The sequence below is a fragment of the Stenella coeruleoalba genome, assembly GCF_951394435.1.
Source record: "Stenella coeruleoalba genome assembly, chromosome: X".
NCBI lineage: Eukaryota > Metazoa > Chordata > Mammalia > Artiodactyla > Delphinidae > Stenella > Stenella coeruleoalba.
In genome coordinates this window covers 120,107,149-120,129,131 of record NC_137152.1, presented here as the reverse complement: position 1 = coordinate 120,129,131, position 21,983 = coordinate 120,107,149, and the positions used below count along the sequence as shown (strand labels likewise).

Genomic DNA, 21,983 nt, shown 5'->3' with positions numbered 1-21,983 from the left:
TGAGAGTGCATTCGTAAGTCCAATTTGCTTGAGATCCAACAAAGTTAGCCTAGGTACCCAACTAACACAATTGGCTATATAGTACTGTACTGTAATAGGTTTATAGTATTTTTCACACAAATAATACAGAAAAAACTAACAAAGACAAAAAATAAAGAATTTTTTTTAAAAAAAATCATTGATTTATTTATTTTTGGCTGCATTGGGTCTTCACTGCTGCGCGCGGGCTTTCTCTAGTTGCGGCGAGCGGGGGCTACTCTTCGTCGCAGTGCGCGGGCTTCTCATCGTGGTGGCTTCTCTTGTTGCAGAGCACGGGCTCTAGGCGCACGGGCTTCAGTAGTTGTGGCTCGCGGGCTCTAGAGCGCAGGCTCAGTAGTTGTGGTGCACGAGCTTAGTTGCCCAGTGGCATGTGGGATCTTCTCGGACCAGGGATTGAACCTGTGTCGCCTGCATTGGCAGGCAGATTTTTAAAAAAATTAATTAATTAATTTATTTTTGGCTGCGTTGGGTTTTCGTTGCTGCATGCGAGCTTTTTCTAGTTGTGGCGAGCAGGGGCTACTCTTCATTGAGATGCGCAGGCTTCTCATTGCAGTGGCTTCTCTTGTGCAAAGCATGGGCTCTAGGGCGCAGGCTCAGTAGTTGTGGCACGCGGGCTTAGTTGCTCCGTGGCATGTGGGATCTTCCCGGACCAGGGCTCAAACCCATGTCCCCCGCATTGGCAGGCGGATTCTTAACCACTGAACCACCGGGGAAGTCCCGGCAAGCGGATTCTTAACCACTGTACCACCAGGCAAGTCCCAAGAAAACATTTTTAATCTTACAGTACAGTACGTTGAACAGTACTGTAGTACAGTACAACAGCTGGCATACAGGGCACGTGTGCATCTTTGTCTAATTATATTTCCTCCCAAAGCAGCTAAAAAATGTTTCACCAAATTAAATAGTTCTTTGCTGCCCAATTTAAAAAAAGAAAGGAAAAACTAAGCTTGCATGTACAATCATGCTTAAATACAAAATAAAGATGCTTAGGGACTTCCTTGGTGGTCCAGTGGTTGAGAATCCATCTTGCAATGCAGGGGACACCGGTTCGATCCCTGGTTGGGGATCCCACGTGCCGCAGGGCAACTAAACCCACGCGCCGCAACTACTGAGCCTGAGCGCCACAACTAGAGAGAAGCCCGCGTGCCGCAACTACGACCCAACACAGCCAAAAATGAATAAATAAATAAATTTTTAAAATAATAATAATATAAAAACAAAATAAAGACGCTTATTCAGGAAAATGTCCTCATGTCTGGTAGAGAAGACGTGTGCAAGGCGAGGCTGGAGCTCAGACACATGGGCTCTTTGAAATCTGACTTTCCTGCCCCGCTTCTTCCTTAGTTCAGCCCAGAGCTTCCCCCAGAGGCCTCTGCTCTTGCACTTCAGCAGTACTAACCTCTGAAATGAAATCTGTGATGCTTCTCACCAGGATTTGTAAAAGACAAAGGCGAAGAAACTTTCCTCATTACACGGGGAGCAGTGCCGCCCTGCCCTGCCTCTTAGCCTCAAAACAGCAGAAGAATTAAGGGAAGCTGGTGAAAGGACTTTCAAGTCCAAGGTCACAGGCCCTTCCTTGACAATGTGCGGTACATCTGGCAAGATAGTGGTCACTTGCTTTTAAAGGGTCATGAACGATGTTGAGGCTAGGAGCAGACTCACGCTGCCATTTCTCCTGACTCTCTTCCTCCAGTGGAAAATGGAGCCGGCATAACTTTGACAAGATGAGGGAATTCTCTCGGTCTAACTAACCTGGTTTTATCATTTTGGTTTTCAATGGGAGGTCACGGTGTGAAGGGAAAGATTTTAATTTGCAGTGTTAATCGAGACAGCAGTTATTCACGGTTCTGCTCTACCGAGCAGTCGAGTCCAACCTCGGAAGTCCAAACCAAGTGACCACGATGAACCAGTGCTCCTGGCGGCGTTGGCGCCGGGTGGCTGGCAAGGCTGGCCCTCACTTGCCCTTCATTCTTTCTCTCCGCCCATCAGCAGCAGTCCCTCTGGATCTAGAAACCCAGGCAGCCCTCGGCCTGTTGCAAGCGGCGGGATTGGGGCCCAGCTGAATGCAGGCAGAATGTGTTACTGCCGTTTGGTACTCAGCACACACGCGGGATGGTGCAGCCCCCTGCGTGGCTCCCTCTGCCGCCTGTGCTTGGAGGGAGAATGGCCAGCACCGTCCCCTCCCCACTGGCCAGGGTGCTCGGGAAGCTGCAGCCGGGCCTGGCTGCTCTGCTCCTTTCGGGGGTCACCAGTCTGTGTCCGCCACTTGGCCTCCCTGACACCCCACGGCTGGAGCGCACTTCCCCGCCCCTCCTCTGCGAGCCACCAACACTGGGAGCCGGAGAGGAGCCTGGCAGTCTAAACGCATTCCACTGAGTGCCGAGTTTCGAGAGCTTTCTCGACACAGTAGAGCTAACATCGGTGGAGCGGGATTGTGTGCCAGGCCCTGGGCCAGGCACGTTTACCTCACCTCGTTGAATCCTCTCAGCAGCCCCATTTGATAGGTATACAAGTATCTTCATTTTGCAGATGGAGAGACTGAGGCACGGAGAGAGGAAGGAGCGTGCCAGATGAAACAGCGGCAGAGCCGGGATTTGGACCTCAGCGATCCAAGCCTCAAGCCCAGTCCCGGGGCCCGCACCCTGCCAGGAAGCAAGGGCCAAGGCCCCGCTGTCCCTGGCTCTGTGCTGTCTCCCTCCAGGCCCTGGGTGCCGGGGGTGCTGTGCTTCAGAGGCTCAGTTCCCAGGGACAAGAGGCACCCACGGGTGAGGGTGACGAGAGGGCTTCCTCACAGTCCCACTTCAGGCCGAGGTGCCCAGATCCCCCTCCTAGGCCCAGCCCTCCAGGAGGGTGGATGGCAAGTTCTCCTAATGAGCCCGCGCCTCCACCATGGCTGGGTGCTCACTGCTGCCTAAGCATGGGAGACGGGCGGCTGGCATTCAAGGCGGAAGACGGGGCAGACGCAGGCGAGGGCTCGTCCAGCCTTCCCAGAGGCAGGCTCAGGTCCCCGCTCTCGCCCCTCTCAAAATCTCTCCAAACGATATCACGCGCCTCTGGTCTATTTCTCTGCCTCAAGGATCAGATTTCAGGCTTTTTTGTTCTTATTCCAACTGGCCACCATCCTCGTCCCTCCTCCCCGCCATGCTACACTCCCAGCTCTGCAATCGCACGTGCACCCAGGGCGCCCTTGCTGCCTCTTGCTTCCCCGACTCTTCCAGAGCACAGGTCTCATCTCCTGGACAGAACTGTTTCTGTCTTTGAGTAAATGTCAGTTCCTCAGCCAGTGGCTGATAGTCCAATTGAAGTCCTAACCGTGATGTTCACAACACCCTACGGTATCCTCGATGGTTTTCAGCGAGAAGGGGCATTCCATTATGGAAACAAAATTCATTTTGCCTCGCTTCGATTAAAAACAGAGAGGAGTCACGCAGCCTTGGGAGTAGGGTGGGGAATACAGTGAGGAGATTTGGGGGCCTTGGAAGTCACCACACCAGGGCTGGGTGTCACAACTCCATAGTCCCTTCCTTAATAATTCTAGGTCCACCTCCCTTATCTGTAACTTCAAGCCCCAAAGCTCTGCAAACCTATTTTAGTTCTGTAAATTCGGTGCCAAAATTTATTTGGGAACAAAACTTGACCTGGGCTTCGTTAAATATTCATATTTCTCTGCAAAAATAATAAAATGTGCCCCAGATTCCACCGGAGGGTTGTGTCATATTTGCTATATGCACCATATTACTTTTCTAAAGTCCCCAAAGTTCTGAATTTGGAAACGCGTCTGACCCCAGGGCTTCCAGATCCAAGTCCGGGAGCCCACGCCTGCCGTGCCTGGGTGCAGAGTGTGGGCCGGGCAGGGGTCTGAGCGGTATCGGTTCAGCATCTCCTGTCTTTCAAGGCCCTACGCGATGGGGCCCATCCCTCTCCCCAGGTACAGCTAAGGCTCAGGGGGCTTAAGTGACACTGCTCCTGGCACAATGCCCACTTAGAGTTGGTGTCCGGACTTGAACCCCAGTCTGTCTGCCTCCAGCGCCCCTGCCATGCTGAACTGCTGCCCTGATGCCAGATGGCATTTACCTCTTACCTTCAGGGCAAGCAAGCGGGTCACTGAAATTGGATCACTCACGTAACTGGTAAGTGAAATCCCCCAAGCTGAGAAAGGCTAGTCTGAACATAAGAATGAGCTCCTTGCGGCAGCTGGACTTGGCATTTCTGGTTTAAGATGAATGCCCAGTCCTTCCGTGGTAACCGCTACCGTCCACGGAGGTGCGACGAGCTAGTCAACGCCGTCCAGGGGGTAACGAGTGTTTCCCGAGGCTCAGCTTGGCCATCAGTAAAACACAGCAAGTTCTCCCTGCTGGGAGCAAGAAGCATGTACTTCCTCACCACGGGGGCCTCAAACACTCGCCTCTTCCTTTCTTCCACCTTCTCCTGGCCAAGTGACCAGAGCTGGGTTCTTAGGCCTTAAACTGAATGCGGAAAGGCCATGGGAAGGAACAGCGGAGCTGCTGACGTGTCCGTTTGGAGGCTTCGTCAGTGCATTTTGCCTAAAAGAATGCCGTGCACGGAGCAGGGTGCTGGGAAGCGGGGCGGAGCCAGCGTGAAAGCGCCGAGGCGGCCCGTTCCCCTGGCCCAGCGGGCCTGCGGTGGGCTAGGCGGGGCAGGGCCTGGGACAAGAAGAGCCCACGAAGCTAGTGAGCCCCGCCACTGCCGTCCATCTCACTGGCAGGCGTGGGGTCTGGAGACAGCACTGCTCATATTCTGTCCTGACACAGCCCCAGGTTTGAGAACCACCTTAGCCCCCAGGAAACAGATCTGGAGACTTAGGACGAGGAGTCAGGCTTTCGTTGGCAGGTTTTGCGCCAGGCTCTGTTTGGAGTGCTTTCGACGCGCTGAATCGACGCTTTTAATCCTCAAACAACCTACCATCACACCCACTTTGTAGAAGAGGCAACAGTTAGGAGGTCAAGGCAGGAACAGAGGGCTCTGGAGGCCCCCGTGCGTGGGGTTACAAGTGTGGGCTCTCTAGCCGGACTCCCTGCTCTGGCCCCGACTTGCTGTGTGACTGTGGGCAACTCTGGGGACTTCTCTGTGTCTCAGTCTTCTCAACTTTAAAGAGAATGATAACAGCCCCTACCTCTGAGGACTAAGACAAGAAAAGGCAGGTGAAGTCCCAGATAGCACACTCAGCCCCTGGGCACTGGCTAGTGCTGGCCGGGAAGGCAGCTCCTGGCGGCAAGAGCATCCCATCGGGGAGCCCAGCCTCTTGCCTCTGTCGGCGGAGATCACCTGAGCCCCTCCTGACCTGCGGAGCTTGGCTGCACGCGCTTTCTCCCGGACACTTTCTCCAGCCCCACCTAGGGAATCAGTCGGGTGTGATTCTCACGACCCTAATCATTAAGGCTTCTCTCTGTGAGCCAGCTGGTCTGGCTCCGAAGCAACAGTCAGGCTACACATGTTCCCCACTGAACACAAAAGAAACCAAAAAGGCTCACAATGTTAGACGGTGACACGGCTCCGGGCTGAGGCTCTTTCCTGCTAGGATAAGGGCTCCAGTGCTGAAGCTGGCACTCCCCCAAGCCAGCTGCAGAAGTCCACGAAAACAGCTGGCAACAGGCCTATAACAAAACCAAACCAAAGTGCTCCTGAACTGTGGACAAGGGCCGGCCGCTCACCCTGGCCACCCCCACGGGCGCTCCCCTCGAAGGACCGACCCCTGGCGTGGAGTACTCTGCCTGGTGATACTCCACGAGACCTGGATGAAAAAGACACGGTGTCTCTCCTCCGGGGACTGCCGCGGCCATGGTCATCCAGGGCCCTCAGCAAAGAGGTCAGCCCCCACTGGGAGCTTCCCTTGGGCCACATTCCCAGACAAGCACTTTACAGCCACCTACTCCTTGGCTTCTCTACAGAAGAAGGAGGCAGAGTGGGAGGCGGAAGTGCAGAGGACAGCTGGGGCAAAGCTTCCCGGGGGCGGGCGGTGATAGTGACAGAGCCTTAGGACCTGTAAGAGTGGGACAGGAGAGCAAAGGTGGGCAGGGAAGGCCGGACACAGGCAACAGTGGGAGCCAAGGCCAAGGGCGCAGAGTGGGCCAGGAGTTGCAAGCACTTTGGGGCCCGAGGGACACCGAGTCTAAGGAGGTAGATGGAGTCACAGCTTACGGGCCTCCAGAATCGTCCGAGCAAGTGTGAACATGGTCAGGTCTGTGTCACAGCAAGGTAATTCTCAGAGAAACGGATGGTTTATTGGAACAACCAGTTTAAGAATCAACTGTACGAGTTCGGACGAAGAATCAAGAGGGCCTGAACTCGGGCAGGCCTGAGAGCAATGGAAAAGAGGAAGCACGAAAGACGGTATTCGGGGCAGGGAGACCTCTGACGTGGTCCCCAGGGATCTCTGGTACCCTCCCCAGCCTGTAATCCCCTGCTGGTACTCACATCTTCATGCTCGCGTCTAATGAACAGAATACTGCACACGTGATGCAATGTCACTTCCCAGGCTAGGTTATACAGACTGTGACTTCTGACCTGCTGGCACTCCCCCTGCCTCTCTTCCTGGCACATTCTCTCTTGCTTGCTCTGACGAAGCTGGCTGTCATGTTGTGAGAGGCTCTATGAAGAGGTCCACGTGGCAAGGAACCAAGGGAGGCCTCTGGCCAGCAGCTCATGAGGGACTGAGACCTCAGTCCAACAACCCACAAGGAACTGCTTCCTGCCAACAACCACAGCAGTGAGTCTGGAAGCCAGTCCTTCCCAGTTGAGCCTTAAGATGACTGCAACCTTGTGAGAGACCTGGGGCCAGAGGGCCCTGCTAAGCTGTGCCAGGATTCCCAGCCCCCAGAAACTGTGAAGTTACGTATGTGTCTTGTTTTAAGCAGTAGTTACGGGCTAACTTGTTACGCGGCCATAGGTAACTAATACAGGCAGGGGTCAGAACAAGTGAAAAGTGGGAACTATGATAGACACTGCCCAGGGAGAAGTAGCTGAACTGAGTGACTGACAAGACTGTAGGAGATGAGAGAGACATCATGGGGATTTTGAGAAGAGCACGGGCTCTGGAGCAAGCCCGCCTGCCTTCAAGTTGCTGCTGGGCCTCTCGCTAACTGTGTGACTCTGGGCGAGTCATTTCAACACTCTGAGCCTCAGTTACTTCGTCTGTAAAACGGGGATGGTAAGAGTAACTACCTGACACGTCTCTGACAGTTTCATTTAGGACCTGCCTCAGCACCTGGTGCAGGGGTGGATGGCACGCTGCCGCTGCCCAGCAGACGTTTGCTGTGACACTTCTAGAAGGCTCGGTGTGCAGCCTCATGCCAGCTGGGAGAAAATTTAAATGCTTCAGTGCCATTTCCTTGCATCCTATGAAGGCTTCACTGGTCCTGGGTGAGGGGACGTGCCTCACAGCCCAGTTCTGTGTGATTCTGACTCGTCTGCCCTGGTTCCTTCCCCTGGCGGCACCTTGTGGGTGAACTTTTCTCCCAGGGAAGCTAAGCAACCTGCACAGGAACTGAAACCCTAACCTTGACCTCATGAATACTGCGCTTCGACTGCGCAGAGTAAGTTGGCTTCAATAGACTTTTCCAGAGTGAAGTCCGCTCTCAAAGAGGGCTACAGCCTGGATCTGCCTCCAAAGGCGGCTCTCAATACATGAAACGTGGTTCTTATTTCCAAAACCAAGGGACGCAACCAGAGATGAGACCGGCTTACCTGTCTGGGCAGAGAAGGCATGGAATCCGAGGCCACCGACCGCTGAACACGCTGCGGCTGCTGCGTCACGTGCTGCAGAAGGAACGAAGCGGCGTCCGGCTGCTGCTGCAGCTGCAGGCTGGCTGTGGCCGTGGACGAGGCCGTGGCAGAAGAGGCCGGCGTCAGCGTCGGCTGCTGCAGGTAGTGGAGCAGGGCAGGCTGCCGAGACGCGGCGGGCACCGAGGGCATCTTCGGGGGGCCCGGCTCAGAGACGAAATGTGACAAGGGCTTGGTGTGGCCGAAAGGAAAAGGCTCCGGGGCTCCCGGGCTGGGGGCGGCCAGCCCCTGCTGCATGATCAGGCTCAGGGTTCTGGGCGAGCTGGTGGCCATGGGCTTGAGGAGGGTACTGGCTGGCGGAGGCGGAGGTGGCGGCAGCTGCAGCTGCGGCTGCTGCGGGCCGAGCGGATTGCTGGTGGGAGTGAGACTCCGGATCAGGGGGCACTGTGGGGTGAAGGACTGCTGCGGCAGCCCGGGGCTGGACAGCTTCTCTGGGCGGTAGGGAGTGGAGGGCCCCGGGTTGCTGGTGGGCAGAGTGGATATCAGGTGCCCTTGAGGCTGTTTGATGGTGGAGGACACCAGGTTGGCAAGGATGGAGGGCTGCGGGCTGAACTGCGGCTGCTGCTGGAGCGCGGGGCTGGGGAGCTTCTCGGGGGCATAGGTCATGGCCGGCCCCAGGGCAGCGCCGCTGCTGGGCGCCACGCTGGACAATAAGGCATTGGGAGAGCCCTGCAGAGCGCTCGATGACATGCAGGACACCATGAGGCCCTGAGGGCTGAACGGCTGCAGCGGCTGTGGTGAGGGCAGCGGGCGGTAAGGCGGGGAGAGGCCGGGAAGAGGCAGGCCGGACCAACTGGGAGCGGGGCCCTGCTGCTTCGTACTACAGCCCTGCTTGCTGGCCGCCAGCACCTTCAGCTGGTGGGCGTGATGCCACTGAGGCACCGGGAGCGGTGGCAAGGCAGCCGCAGGGAGCGGCGCCTGGACCTGGCTCTTGGCCTGTGCTGTTGAAGAACTGGGGGAGACCATCTGCTTACTGGTGGAGGGAATGGCGTAGCTGATCCCCGCAGAGGAGGGCGGGATTTGAAGCGACACCCCCGGGACCTGGCTGCAACTTGAAGCGAAGTCCTTGCTGGAACCAAGGCTCTCCAAGTGTGGCATCTGAACCGCAGGCTTGGGAGTCACGCCTAGGGTTGCCGGGGGGTGATCTAAGACCAGCGGTTCTTCCGGCTTGCTCCCCAGGATTTTTTCAAGGTCGAGCTCACTCGGAGAAGGTTCTTGAATTTTTGTTAGCTCCTCCAGCAGATCTTGAAGCTCCTGGTCCACAGCAGGCACAGTGTTGGTCTTGTCATAGTAAGAAAGAGGGGGGCCTTTCAGTCCCATTTCCGCAGTTGGTGGTACCACAAACGGTGAGCCCATTACGCTGCCGTTCATGGGGTTATTTTCGAGAAGTAATGAATGACCAGCCGCTCCCATCGCTGCAGAGCCAGGGTTCATGGGTAACGCAGGAACCTGCAGCTCTGCACAGGCTGTGCTGGGATGATGGGCGCCGGGGCCCATCGAAAGCGTGACGTCTTCAAGGCATGGTCTCTTAATTTTATTAGGGTAACCTCCTTCGGCCATGCCTGAAAGCTGGAAAGTTTCTCCTTCCTGCCTCCTCTTAATGGTTCCCTGTGGCTGGAAGAGAAAAGAGGGATGGGAAGGAAGGGAGGGAGGGAGGGAGGGAGGGGGGAGAGAGGGAGGGAGGGAGAGGGAAGGGGGGAGGCAGAGGAATGTTTATAAAGGCTTGGCACATTAAAGCTATTGAACAGGAAACTTGCAAGATAAAACAGATCTCTCAGTTTCAAGACTTAGAAAGAGTTGTCAAAACTATACAATACAGCCTATTTTTAGAACCATGATGCTTGTTGTTTTGTTGCTGTCTTTCATTTAGACTGTTGCGTTACAGTTCAAATAAAGCATTATGCTGTCTCTACACCAAACACTACAGAAAGTCACGCGAAGGATATTCTCTGCCCACTTAAAGGAGCTTTCAGCGGAACTATGCAGACATTGGAGGGCAAAGGAGAATCGCTAAGAAACTTGCAATTCCCACCTGTCTACTGCTAACCTGATTTTTAAAAAGGAAAAGCGTGACGTAGACGTTGAACTTTTAGGTTGCTTCCCTGTCTCGGTTAAATGCATCAGGCTCTAGTGAGTGAGAAAATGGGATAAAGCAGAGGCTTTGGAGGAGTGAAGTAGATCTGGCGTGTTCTTTCGGGCAGCTGTCTGAGAGACACTGTTTGGAGCGTGACACAACTGCGTAACAGTCACTATAGCACGGTTCCATTGATCTGTACACACACACACACACACACGCGTGCATGCACATACACACACATTTCTACGAGTGCACAAAAACACCTTGCAAGAAAGTATATGCAACTCTTTGGAGTAGTCGTCTTTTGGGGGTGACTGGAAACTCACTTTCTGTTCTCTGTATTTTTCTATAGAAGCTTGTTTTTAATGGAATGACTTACACTCCTCCACCAAAAAAGTATAAAGCTATCTAATTAAGAAATGCCTCTGTGCAGATGTATCCTCAGGTCGGGGAGATAGGAAACAACAGGAAAGGGCCCCGATCTGTGATCTGCACTGGGGGAACTGCCCGCCATTTATAAAAGCCTAGCCTTTGGGAACGAATCAAAGAAGTTACTGATGCAGTACTTCCTACACTTTCAAGGCTTCATACAGTCATCCGTGGCTGTCTTGTAAATGACCGTGACCTGCAGTGAAGGGGAAGGGAGTGGAGCGCAGGATTATGTGTGGGAGGAGATGGGCTTGGAAATCGCCTAAAGGCCAGCGCTCTACCAGATCCATTTCCCCTGAAGCACTTTTGCACGAAGAAACCTCTTTCCAGCTTTGAAGTCTTGCTGGGACATCCGGTGCGGATCCTCTGACGTCCCCTTACGCTTGCCTCACTGGAGGGTCAAGGCGTGCGCGAGGGCCACCTACTAGCACGACAGTGGTCATGACTCTTACAGCAGAGTGAACGTCAAAAGATCCCCTAGGGCTGCACATCTGGAGCCTTGGCAGCCATCAGATGCACTTAGAAACCCCCAGATTCCCAGGCTCTCCTACCACAGCTGAACTGCTTCAGTCTCCTCCGGGCCGGGGCCCAGGAACCCAAGGTTTGTTACGGCTCCCTGGCTGGCTCTCAGCGGACTGCCAGCTTGAGAGCACGGGTGCAGGCAGGATGGCCTAGGGCCCTGGTCCCGAGGCAGATGCAACCACTACGTATTGGCCTCCGCACAGAATCTCTTGAGTTCTGTTTCTTCATTTGTAAAATGAGCGTCATTTCAGTTCTCATCTCATGATGCTGCTTGGACTATTACACGAAACGGGACGGATTCCGTGGTACCTAGAGGACCCTCATTAACTAGTATCTGGCATTACAGAGGGCAGATCTGGAAGTGCTCTGGGAGTCCAACCCTGGCCTTTAAAGACAGGGAGGGACCCTGAGACCCTGGGATGGGCAAGGCTTGCCCCGAGCGGCTCAGCTAGAGGGCCCCAGGGCCTGCCACCGTCACTCGGCTGTTCCCCGACCCGCAGCCTCCATCCTCCCCCACTGACCGCCCCATCCCCGCAGAAAGGGCTCCCCCTCTCTTAGCGAGGGGACGTGCCTACTTCTCTGCCTTTCCTTGTGAGATGTCCACCACCCGGCCAAGGGCGCTTTGAGGGGCAGGTCCGCCACCAGATTCATCTGAGGTCTGACTACCACCGGGCAGGCAGGAAGGGGTTGGGGGGTGAGGTCGAGTAGGCACAGGAAGAGGTCTCTTCAGTCATCTGCTCCACTCTCCCGCCCAGGAGCGCTCACTAGGTATTTGGCCCACGGCAGGTGCTCAGTAAACAGAAGCTGAATGAATCCATGGACCAATGAACACAGATGACTCAGCACCCAGCGAGCTCTGCCTCGTGTTTTCCTGGCCGTTCATTCAATCAATCATGGGCCACAGAGAAGTCACTGCATTTCAGGCTGAAATTTGGTCTCTTCTACGTTCTCCCAAAGACTTAAATCCATTATATTGAGAACAGAAATGTCTAAAATGGATCAGTAAGGAACGACTCAGTGTGGGCTTTACATAGGATCCCCTGCCGGGGTCTGAGCTGGCGATGGCCGTGCCCAAGGCGCTGTTCGTGATGTCTTCGACTCAGGAGAGTTTAATGCCAGTGAAGTCTGCATAGGACCAGGCGGGGGAAGGATGGGCTTGGGGGATGGGAGGGAGGGCAGGAGCTGTGAGTTGGACCGGCCTGGACTCCCTGGCAGATACTAGGGCTTTCATTTAATTGTTGGTCTGCCATTATCCCGTTGGGACTAAGGTGGTAGGAGGTGGGGAAGGTGGGACATGACCCCCAGATGCTAAAGTTAATACTGGGAACCACTGGCGAAGGAAAAGGGTCTCCAGCCCTCTGAAGTGAGAGTGTGTGCCCCCGACTTTTCAGGCCCTCAACCCCACAGCGGACCCCAGGATGCCCCTGCGAGGTGCTGGGGGCTGCCGTGCTGCTGGTGGACACCATCTGCTGGAGCAGGTGCTACCCTTGCTGTGCCAAGCCTGCAGCCGGACGCCGCTGGTGCTGGCTTCCCTGAATGCTGTGGGAGGCTCCCTAGTCGGCGGGCAGGCTGGCCTTGCTGTCCCTGGGGGTGCAATGGGGGGCGCTGGTTGACGCCGCAGTCTCAGCGGTGGGGCAGGCAGGAGCCTCTTCCCAGCTTTGCTTTCTCCGTGGACTAAACGAGACTCCACTTTGCTAGAGGCTGCAGCTCTGCATTTCGGATTTCACTGGGGAGGGCTTTCAACAGATTGCCCAAAGCACCTCGGCCGGATGGCCGGATCCCCAGGCAAGCCTCAACAAGCCGAGGGGAGGCGGCTGTGTTGACATCTACTACGAGTTCATTTCGCCCCTAGACCCAGGCTGCGGCCACCACCGAGGTCAACCTGTCTGGGCTGTTGGGCTTGACTGAACCCCGTGGCCACCCTTCTAGATCAAGTGCAGCAGAGAGCTTGCTACCCCGGAATGACTTCCCCTCTCAGCATCACGTTGGTGGTGGCAGGTCCCCACCAAACTTCCAGACCCTTCTAAACAGCTTTACCTATGTGCCGTTTTCCAGTCTCTGTGGACTCTGTACAGCAAGCTATGGGTCCCAGCTCCCGGCCAGCCCCTACTTCCTTCAGGCCTTGTACTACACGTGACCCTGCCCACTCACTGGGAGAACATTTGTTTTTTGTTTTTTTTTTTACCATAAGTGAATCAGTAGCCACTAGCAGGATTGCTAGACAACACACGTCAACCTTCACTTTTTACAGAAAACAGAATGGGTGGTGATTTGCTTGTGGTCCCATGGCTAGTTAGGGGCCAACACCAACACTAGACCCCAGGAGGCCCAGCCCTCACAGGTCCGGGCAGTGGTAGGGCGGGGAAGGGGAGTGAGGGACGGTGTCCTGGTGTCTTTTAGAAAGGAATGACTTTATCTCCATGCACCAGTGCCGGCGGAGTCCCATTTCATAATCGGGCAGACAAAGCCACCAATGTGATCCCCACGACCTTATAAACATTCATTAAAATGCATTTCAAAGCATGTGATGCCTTCCCCACCCCCTAAATAATGAGAAAACAAAGGCAACCCTTCTGATAGAGGCCAAGTTCAGCTCTGAAGTCAACATTATTTCTGGTTCTGTCTGAACAATGACATATGGCAATTCTTCCCTTTCTACAGTTTTTTAGTCCAGAATGGCAAAAAGGGCAAAGCTTTCTTGGGAAAGGGTCTAGATTACAAGAGTACAGTCCAGGCTCAGAAAATGGGCCTAAGGAGAAGAACATATATATATATATATATATATATATATATAAAACTCTTCCCAAAGAAGTCTGGCAGGTTGCTATAAGCACTTGATTTTGAACACTCTAGCTGGAGTTTTATCACAGACATCTACAAAAGGCCAGCAAAATTATGCACAGTCCCTCCTGGGTAAGAATGCAGGAAGCCGAAGGTGTGCAGGACAGATTGGCTCAGGGAGCCTCGTTTTTCCCTCCAGAGAGCCCCGGGCAAGATTGTCCAAAAGCTGGAAATTGCCTGTGGTGTATTTAGTCTCCCCTTCCTCTGTCAGTAGCGCCTCCTGCGGTGCAGCCCCGGCCAATCTGCTTCTGCTTCTGCTTCTCTCAGTGTCTCTCACACGAGCCCACCCATGCTCCATCAACACCTTTCCTCGGTACTGTTACACATGCTCCCTGGGAGTTCCCAAGAAGCTCACGCTGGCCAACTAGCTGGGATTTCAAGCCCTCTGAGACAGGAGTGTTCCCCGGTAGACTTGCTCAGAAGAAAGGAGAACAGATGAGACACGATGCAGCAGGACTGGGTTTGCAGGAAGAGAGACAAGGAGGGAAGGAGGGAGAGAGAGGGAATCTGCCTGCGTGTAGACATGGGATCAGATGAGCACCGACAACTGCCTGTACTTGAGCTGGTGTATCATTTGCACGGTTGTTTTCCAGAACGAAGTCCCCACAAACGGGTCTTTCTGTAGAACAAACAGGACTTTCAGCATTTCCAGAATTGCAAGACCTGAGGTTCTGGAGAATCCCAGGGTGGATGGGAACTGCAGGGAATCCTGACTGGCTTCAAGAGGAGTCGGTTTGTCTCAGGAATGAATCTCTGCTAACAGGTGGTTTGGAGCAAGAATCTCACCCTAGAAGGAGGGGATATATTGGCGCCCTGGGCTTGCCCCGAAGTGACAGAGGCTGCACGCGCTGCAGGTAGAGGCGGGCTGGGCTGGAGGGAGGAGCACTGGACTAGGCACCAAAAGACCTGATGGAAGCCCTAGCTCCTCCATCTGCTGTGTGACTGTGGGCAAGCCACTCCCCCTCTATGAGCCTCAAGTTTTCTTCTGTAAAATGAGTCCTCGGCCTGCCCTGGGTGCCTCACAGCATCTTTGAGGAGTGCACGTCAGAAGCAGTCACTGTCACTGATGTCACTCTCCAGGCCCTGGGTCCCCAGGCTGCCCCAGTGCCCTCCAGTGTGGGCCTCGGCTTGCTCTCTGGCAAATAAGGACAAATGCTCTAGAATCGGGCCATGGGGTGAGAGTGGAGAGAGACGAGCAGCCTGGCGCTGATGGCATCGACCTGACGGCCAGCGGCGCTGCCTGTAAAATTCCACCTTCTGCTGTTCGCCATCGCCCACCACTCTGGGCTCCACCACACTGTCTGCACCCTCAGGCTTCCCAACATGAGGGCTGTGGCTTCAACAAGCTTCAACCAGAGCGGCCCCAACAAATGCAGAAATGAGCAGACCTGGGGGTTTTGGAGAACTGTGTTCTCCCTTTCTGTAGTGTAGACATACCAGCTGGAAGAACTGGCAACTCTAAAAATGGCCCCAAACAGATAGATGCATGTGGACTTAACGGGCTCGTAATTCAGCGGTTCCACCCCGAGACACCTCCAAGCGTTCCGTCATTGACCAGGCGTTCCTTGAGTGCGAGCCTGGCACTCCTAGAGGCTGTCAGAACTGCCAGGCCCTTAGTGACAGGCCGGTCCCTCCCATTCACGTGAGGGCTCATGAGGTTGAGAGCCAGGAAGAGATGTGCCCGTGGGCCAGTGTCTCTGACTGACAGGTTGGCCTCTTTCCACTGGAAGAAACCCTGCCCCCGTTTCCTCCAAAGGCCTTCCCTTTATCCCACTAATGTAGCATCATTAGTGGGATAAAGATGACCACTTGCGGGGAGAAGAGAAAGATGGAGTTGGTTTCAAGCACCTGCATTTGATGAGGTTGGCCGAGAGATCAAGCAGGTACTGCCTGTGGAGCCAGGCTAGAAGCTGAAGGTCAAAGGCGAGGGCATTGTCCCAGCCCAGATGAGTCTGTCTGTGCAGGACTCGGGGTAACAAGGGTCATCTGTGTTTCACCTGAATTAGGCTGACGCAGCAGGAAACATGCAGGGAAGAGGAAGAGCGAAGGCAGAGCCGAGGTTGGAGACCACCAGGGCCACTGGGCAGACCTGGGTTTCTATATATGAAAAGGGCAGAAGGGCCCTCGGAGTTCATTTAAGCCCAACTTTCTCACTTCTCCCAGGGCTCTGCTTCTAAGTATTGATACCTTGTGGTGTGACCTCTCATAGGTCCCGACCCCACTCTGAGCCTCAGTTTCCCCACCCACACAGTGAATGGGTCCCAGCTTTGGTAAGCTGATGCTATGACTTTCTTTCTGCTCCTGCAGAGCAAAGATGAATGCTCTTGTCCCCCACCTAAGAGGGCCTCTCTCCCCGGGGTGCAGATAGGCCAAGGAGAGCCTCGTGGTTCACGAGCGTCCTTGCCAGACCATGTTAAAGAAAGCACAACTTGCCCCAGACCAGCTGGGGTCAAATTATGATCTTCCCCAAATAGCTCTCCACGCCCTCTGCTTCGTGGGGATTGAAGCTTAGACGATGCGAGGCACCCCTTTATGAAAGGGAATGTAAGGTTCAGAGAACAGAATTACGTCCCAGGCTTCGTAAGGTTCGAAGGCCAGTCCTGAAGCTTAAGCAGAAGGGAACTTTGCTTCTGCCTGTGTCCCAACAATGGGCTAAATAAAATGGCGACAGGCTTTAGACCATGGCAGGAAGTTCCCTGCATGAGAAACCCAACAGCTGTGTAGGTGGGGGAAGAATCCAGAGACACCCGGTTAGTCCGGTGTATTCTGGAGGTCACGTGCTTACTGAACAAGCACATTTTAGTGGCTAGGTGCCAACTTCTGGCTCTAAAATACACTAATGGCCTGCAAATGTACGCACCCTAGTTAGCAGACCTTTGAGTAAGGCTGCTTGAGCTCTGATGCCACAGAAGCAGAGGCTGGGAGGGGACATGGGCTAAGGAGCTTCAGGTCAGTGCACAGACCCTCCCCATGGTCTAGGTCCTCTCTTTTTTCCAGCTTTACTGAGGTATGATCGACAGCTCAAAATTATATGTATTGAAGTACAACGTGATTTTTTGAAAAGCGTGCAACGTGACGATTTAACATATGCATACACTGTGAAATGACTTAGGTCCTCTCTTTTTGAAATTGAGGCAAAATTCGCAGAGCATGAAATTAAGCTTTTGCAAGTGTACAATTCAGCGGCCTCTGGTACATTCACAGTGCTGTGCAGCCAAGATGGGGAGCGTTGAGGCCACCCCACAAATTTGTTACCAGGATCACGTGAGCTTAGAGGTGGAAAGTGCGCGTAGTGCCTGGCATGGTGTTCGTACCAAGTAAATAGTCTCTCTCTTTCCACTCTCGAAAATGCAAACACATTCTTGGTGGTCCTAAAATAGCCTGTAACATAGTTACTCAGCGGCATTTGCCATTCAAGGCAGATCTGCCTTTACTCATTGGCTGCATTCCTGAACAGCTGTGTGCAAGGCTAACTTTCGTCAACCAAATCATAATAAAATGCAACGAGAATCTGCCATGGAAAGGAAATCCTTTTATGAAGTTAAGATCTCTCATCCAAACCTATCTGTCTTAAAGGTGTAGTACTCGGAGGCGCTGGCCTTTCTTGTAAGGAGTCCTAGCTTAATTTTGCCCACAAACACATGGTGATGCTCCACAGTCCCAAATCCCACAGCAACAAGAGTAGATTACACACTGTGTGTGGAAGGTGTCTGTGATTACATCAGGGAGCATGTCATAGAACCTGAAAAATTGCCCCTGTGTGTGTGTCTGTGTGTGTGTGATGGTGGTGGTGGTGACGGTGCTGATGGTGGAGATGGTGTTGGTGGTGGAGGTGGTGGTGGTGGAGGTGGTGGTGGTGGAGATGGTGTTGGTGTAGGAGATGGTGGTGGTGGTGGTGGTGGTGGTGTAGGAGATGGTGGTGGTGACGGTAGTGGTCGAGATGGTGGTGGTGGTGGAGGTGGAGACGGTGTTGGTGTAGGAGATGGTGTTGGTGGTGGAGGTGATGGTGGTGGAGACAGTGTTGGTGTAGGAGATGGTGTTGGTGGTGGAGGTGTTGGTGGTGGAGATGGTGCTGGTGTAGAAGATGGTGTTGGTGGTGGAGGTGGTGATGCTGGTGGGGGAGGTGGTTGGTGGTGATGGTGTTGGTGTTGGTGGTGGAGGTGGTGGTGATGATGGTGTTGGTGGTGGAGGTGGTGGTGATGATGGTGTTGGTGGTGGAGGTGGTGGCGGTGGAGATGGTGCTGGTGTAGGAGATGGTGTTGGTGGTGGAGGTAGTGATGCTTGTGGTAGAGGTGGTTGGTGGTGATGGTGTTGGTGGTAGAGGTAGTGGTGGTGGAGATGGTGCTGGTGTAGGAGATGGTGTTGGTGGTGGAGGTGGTGATGGTGGAGATGGTGTTGGTGTAGGAGATGGTGTTGGTGGTGGAGGTGGTGATGCTGGTGGGGGAGGTGGTTGGTGGTGATGGTGTTGGTGGTGGAGGTGGTGGTGATGCTGTTGGTGGTGGAGGTGGTGATGCTGGTGGTGGAGGTGGTTGGTGGTGATGGTGCTGGTGGTGGATGTGGAGGGGTAGTGATGCTGGTATTGGTAGTGGCCGGAGTGCTGACAGTCAAGGGGCTACTCCTACAGAGTGATTCCTTCTTGCTCCACCTCACCGTAAGAAGCTGCCCTGAGTGGGCCGGAGAAAGAGGACTCGCCCTGAATGTGTTATTAACAGAGACCTCAAAACTGTCTCCTTGCCATCATTCGTAATTACTTTTTTCTCACTCGGAAAATTGAAGCTGAATTACCGGTGAAAACACAGGAGAGTTTTGTTTGTTAAAATGCTGCCAATAAAGTAATTTTATGTCAGATTTAACTACAGGAAAGGGCAAGGCATTTCTAAGTTCCTTGGCTGTCATGTGGCTTAAAAACATAGGATGGACAGCACTTTGCTACCGTGCACTTAGCTCTTTGAAGCCATATATTCAGAAGGCAGATGTTGGATGTTGGTGTTTGGGGGCTGACTTCCTGGAGGTACTTTATATAGGCCAAGTTCATTGTTCTAAAGCCCAAAGGCTTGACTTAAAGGAGAAAAAGAGGCAAGAAAATGTTGAGATTTTCTGACAGCGTCACACAGACAGCCCTAACACTAGACAACTTTATTGCCTCAAGTTTATTTTAGAAAAGGAGGCAGCTAGCGAGTGGCACTGAGCACCTGTCCACTACAGAGATGGAGGCTTCTAACTGTGCAAAGCAGGGCTGTCTAGGGGGCCCAGAACAGAGATCCCCTCAGAATGAGCACATGCCGGGCGAGGAGCGGGGAACCAGAATGAGACGGAGCTGGAGTTCTAGTGGAACAGACGGTATGAAGACAGCAAGAACAAGAACAGAGTGAAGGGGATGTGACAGAGTGGCCAGGAGAAGGACTCGGGGCAGAGCGCTCCAGGCAGGAAGGCAGAAGGGAGAGGCCCTGGGGGAAAGCTCTCGGCACGCTCCAAGAACGGGCAGGTGGCCACTGTGCTTGGTGCGCAGCGAGCCGGGGGACAGCCATGGCTCACGGATGGACCCGCAGCCCTGGGAAGCGGGTGGACTGTCAGATGTCTGCGGTGGGAAACCACTGGGTGGGGGTTATACCGAGGAGTGGTCGGCTCCATCTGTTTGTAAAAGGTCTGGCTGGGTGCTGATGGGAGAGAGAAAGGGATAGGTCCAGAGGGGGGGTCAGGCCAGCTGTGGCACAGGAGAGGAAGCAGAATGCCTGGAGAGGTGCCAGGATCTGTGATTGTCCCTCAGGTGGCACAGAGCCGAGCACCCACTTATGGGAGGAAACTACGGCCTCAGAAAATATGACCCCAAACCCAGTGACCTAGATCAGGGGGTCGTCAACTTTCTGTAAAGACCCAAAGAGTAACTCTCTTAGGCTTTGCAGACCAAGTGGTCCCTGTTGCAACTCCAGATGATATGTTAATGACTAGGTATGGCTTGTGCTAATAAAACTTCATTTGTAAGAACAGGCTGCCCGGGGGGGACTTTACCAAGCCCTGACCTACAGCACAGGCTGAGCGCCTTCCCCAAGGCACAGAGGCTATTTCCAAATCGCCCCCCTCACACTGCAGGGGGCCACGTAGGCCTACTGTTCACAAGACAGTGGCAGGCAACATTTTCGGAGCTGAAAAGCTTCAAGATTTCTACCATCGTACAAGTTAGGTGACCATTTCTGAATGCACGAGGCACGTAGCAGTCTCAAACGCCACGTTTAACCTGCGCTAACGATGGTTATTATTACTGCCCATCTGTTGGGTGCGCCACGGGTTCCATGAAACAGGACACCGCCTCCTCCAGAATGCCTGGCCGTCTGCTTGCTCTTCCAGCCTTCGTATCCTCGTCAACAATTCGCACCTTGTCCAGCAGATGAAAGCACACCCTCCTCCCTCGGGCCTTCAAGGGTCTCTAGGATAACTCGGCCTCGAGCCCCACCCCTTCCAACCCAGGCCTCCACAACGCAGCTCTCAGAAGACTGGGGCTGTTTCCTCCTCATCTCTGCACCCCCGTAGCACCTAGTGTCGTGACAGGGCTCAGCTGGCATCTGCAGATGTGAATTAAGCCCTGGAGCAGAAGGTTTCCTACAAATGATCCTGTTCTCTTCCATTCCCAGCACAAGGCCCAGAGGCAATCGCTTTTCAGAAACTGTGATGAATTCACTAACTGGCCCCGTGAAGGACACGCCTTCTCCTTCGTGTGTCTGGGCCTCCTGTGGTCAACAAAGGAGGTGACCTGGACGATTTCTAAGGGACCTTCTGGCCAAGAGGAAGGGCAACCACTGTCCACCGAGCATTTACTCAGGGTCACGAGAGTGCCTGTGTGCCAGCTGACAGGCTTGGAGGGGGGCGACCGGCCTGGAGAAACAGCTCTGGACGGAGTCAGAAGAGGGACCGCACCCTGCAGCACCAGAGGGAGGCACACAAAGGGGGTTTGTGAGGAAGGGCGGGGGGGTGAGGGGGCAGGGAGGGAGGGGTGGCGGCAGCCTCGCCTGGGCCTTGGGTCTGGGCCCTCAGGGGTCGAGTCCGGCCTGGGCTCCGGCCTGTCTTTTTAACTTTGGTACTTTGGGGCTGGCGATCTGGTGAGTCAGGGGAGGTGGTAGATGAGGAGAAAGGAAAGGCCACGGAGCAGCAGGCAGGGTTTTGACAAATTCTTCTATGTCGACTGCAGAAATCAGCACCTGTAGCCTAATCTTCAGAAGTGCGTGCTTCCCGTGCCCTGCCCAACCTGAGGTCTAAAACTGGGTACCCCAGGGGCAGCTTATGACCCAAATATCTGTCTGCAGTCAGAGCCACGTTGAGCTCTCCAGCTGGGGATTTTCAACAAAAGCCAGGGGCCTCAGCCTGCACAGGCCAAGCCAGAGTCTGAGGACCCCTGGGTCTGCGCCCCAGGGCTGCCCCCCCTGGTTTGCGCACACCCTAGATGGAGGTCGTGCCCGAGTGTCGGCTCAGCCAGACTCTCCTGACACCCTGACCTGGGGTCCCCCTCCCCCGGGCAGCTCAAGCTCCAGACACCTGTCACCTCGGGCCTGATGTCAAGGAAGCTGTGGGCAGAGGCCAGGCAGGAACGCAGACACAGCTAACGAGGGCTCCTAGAAGTTCAGAAATAGGCAGTGTCGAGCGCCCAGATGCCAGTGGGTGCCAGCTGCCAAACAGACCTCCCCTCCCGGCAGCTCCCCCTGCGAACAGACTGCGATTTTCAGGTCACCGCTTTGCTGGACGGGGCTACCCAGGTGGGACCCCGACGCAGAGCCCAGTGGTGTCCGGCCAGCCGAGCAGCGTGCAGCCTTCGCAGAAGAGCCGAAGGCAAGGCCTCTGCCTGGTGGCCCAGCCCGGCGGGGTGTCTGGAACAGGGCCGGGCCCTCACTGCAGGAGGAGGGGGCGGGAGGAAAAGGAGCGAACAGCTGCGCGCTCCGTGGGGAGGATCCCCAAATAGAAAGTCACATACGCACTGCAGGCTTTGACCCAGAATGCTCAGAGCTACACCGTCAATCCAGCGCTCCTCGGGCAGCGGGGCTGCTGATGAGCCTGAGATATCCTCAGGGGCCCTGTGTCTCTACCTGAGCTCCAAGGACACTCGTCTCTCATCGCCTTTCTGAGCCAATGCCAATCTCTGATCATTAAAAAAAAAGTGCTCACAGCGGTAATACCCTGTGTGGTTTACACTGCGTTCATATCCACACCTTGTTCATCGTCATCTGACGTGGGCAGAGGGCACAGCCTCATGCCGCATCCCAGTCACTGTCTGGGACAGCTGCCTCCC

At 54.5% G+C, this 21,983-nt stretch overlaps 1 protein-coding gene across 12 annotated transcripts in view; it reads right to left on the bottom strand.

Moving 5' to 3' along the window:
* The window catches only part of MAMLD1 (mastermind like domain containing 1), a 115,958-nt gene that overhangs the window by 28,811 nt on the left and 65,164 nt on the right, over window positions 1-21,983 (bottom strand). For 9 of the 12 annotated variants that reach the window (XM_079909694.1, XM_079909701.1, XM_079909695.1 and 6 more), the window contains one exon: window positions 7,744-9,453. In XM_079909694.1, the coding sequence (XP_079765820.1) occupies window positions 7,744-9,453 (1,710 nt within the window). Of the gene's footprint in view, window positions 1-5,531; window positions 5,655-7,743; window positions 9,454-21,983 lie in introns of all 12 variants that reach the window. The other 3 variants (XM_079909700.1, XM_079909698.1, XM_079909693.1) reach the window with 2 other exon arrangements.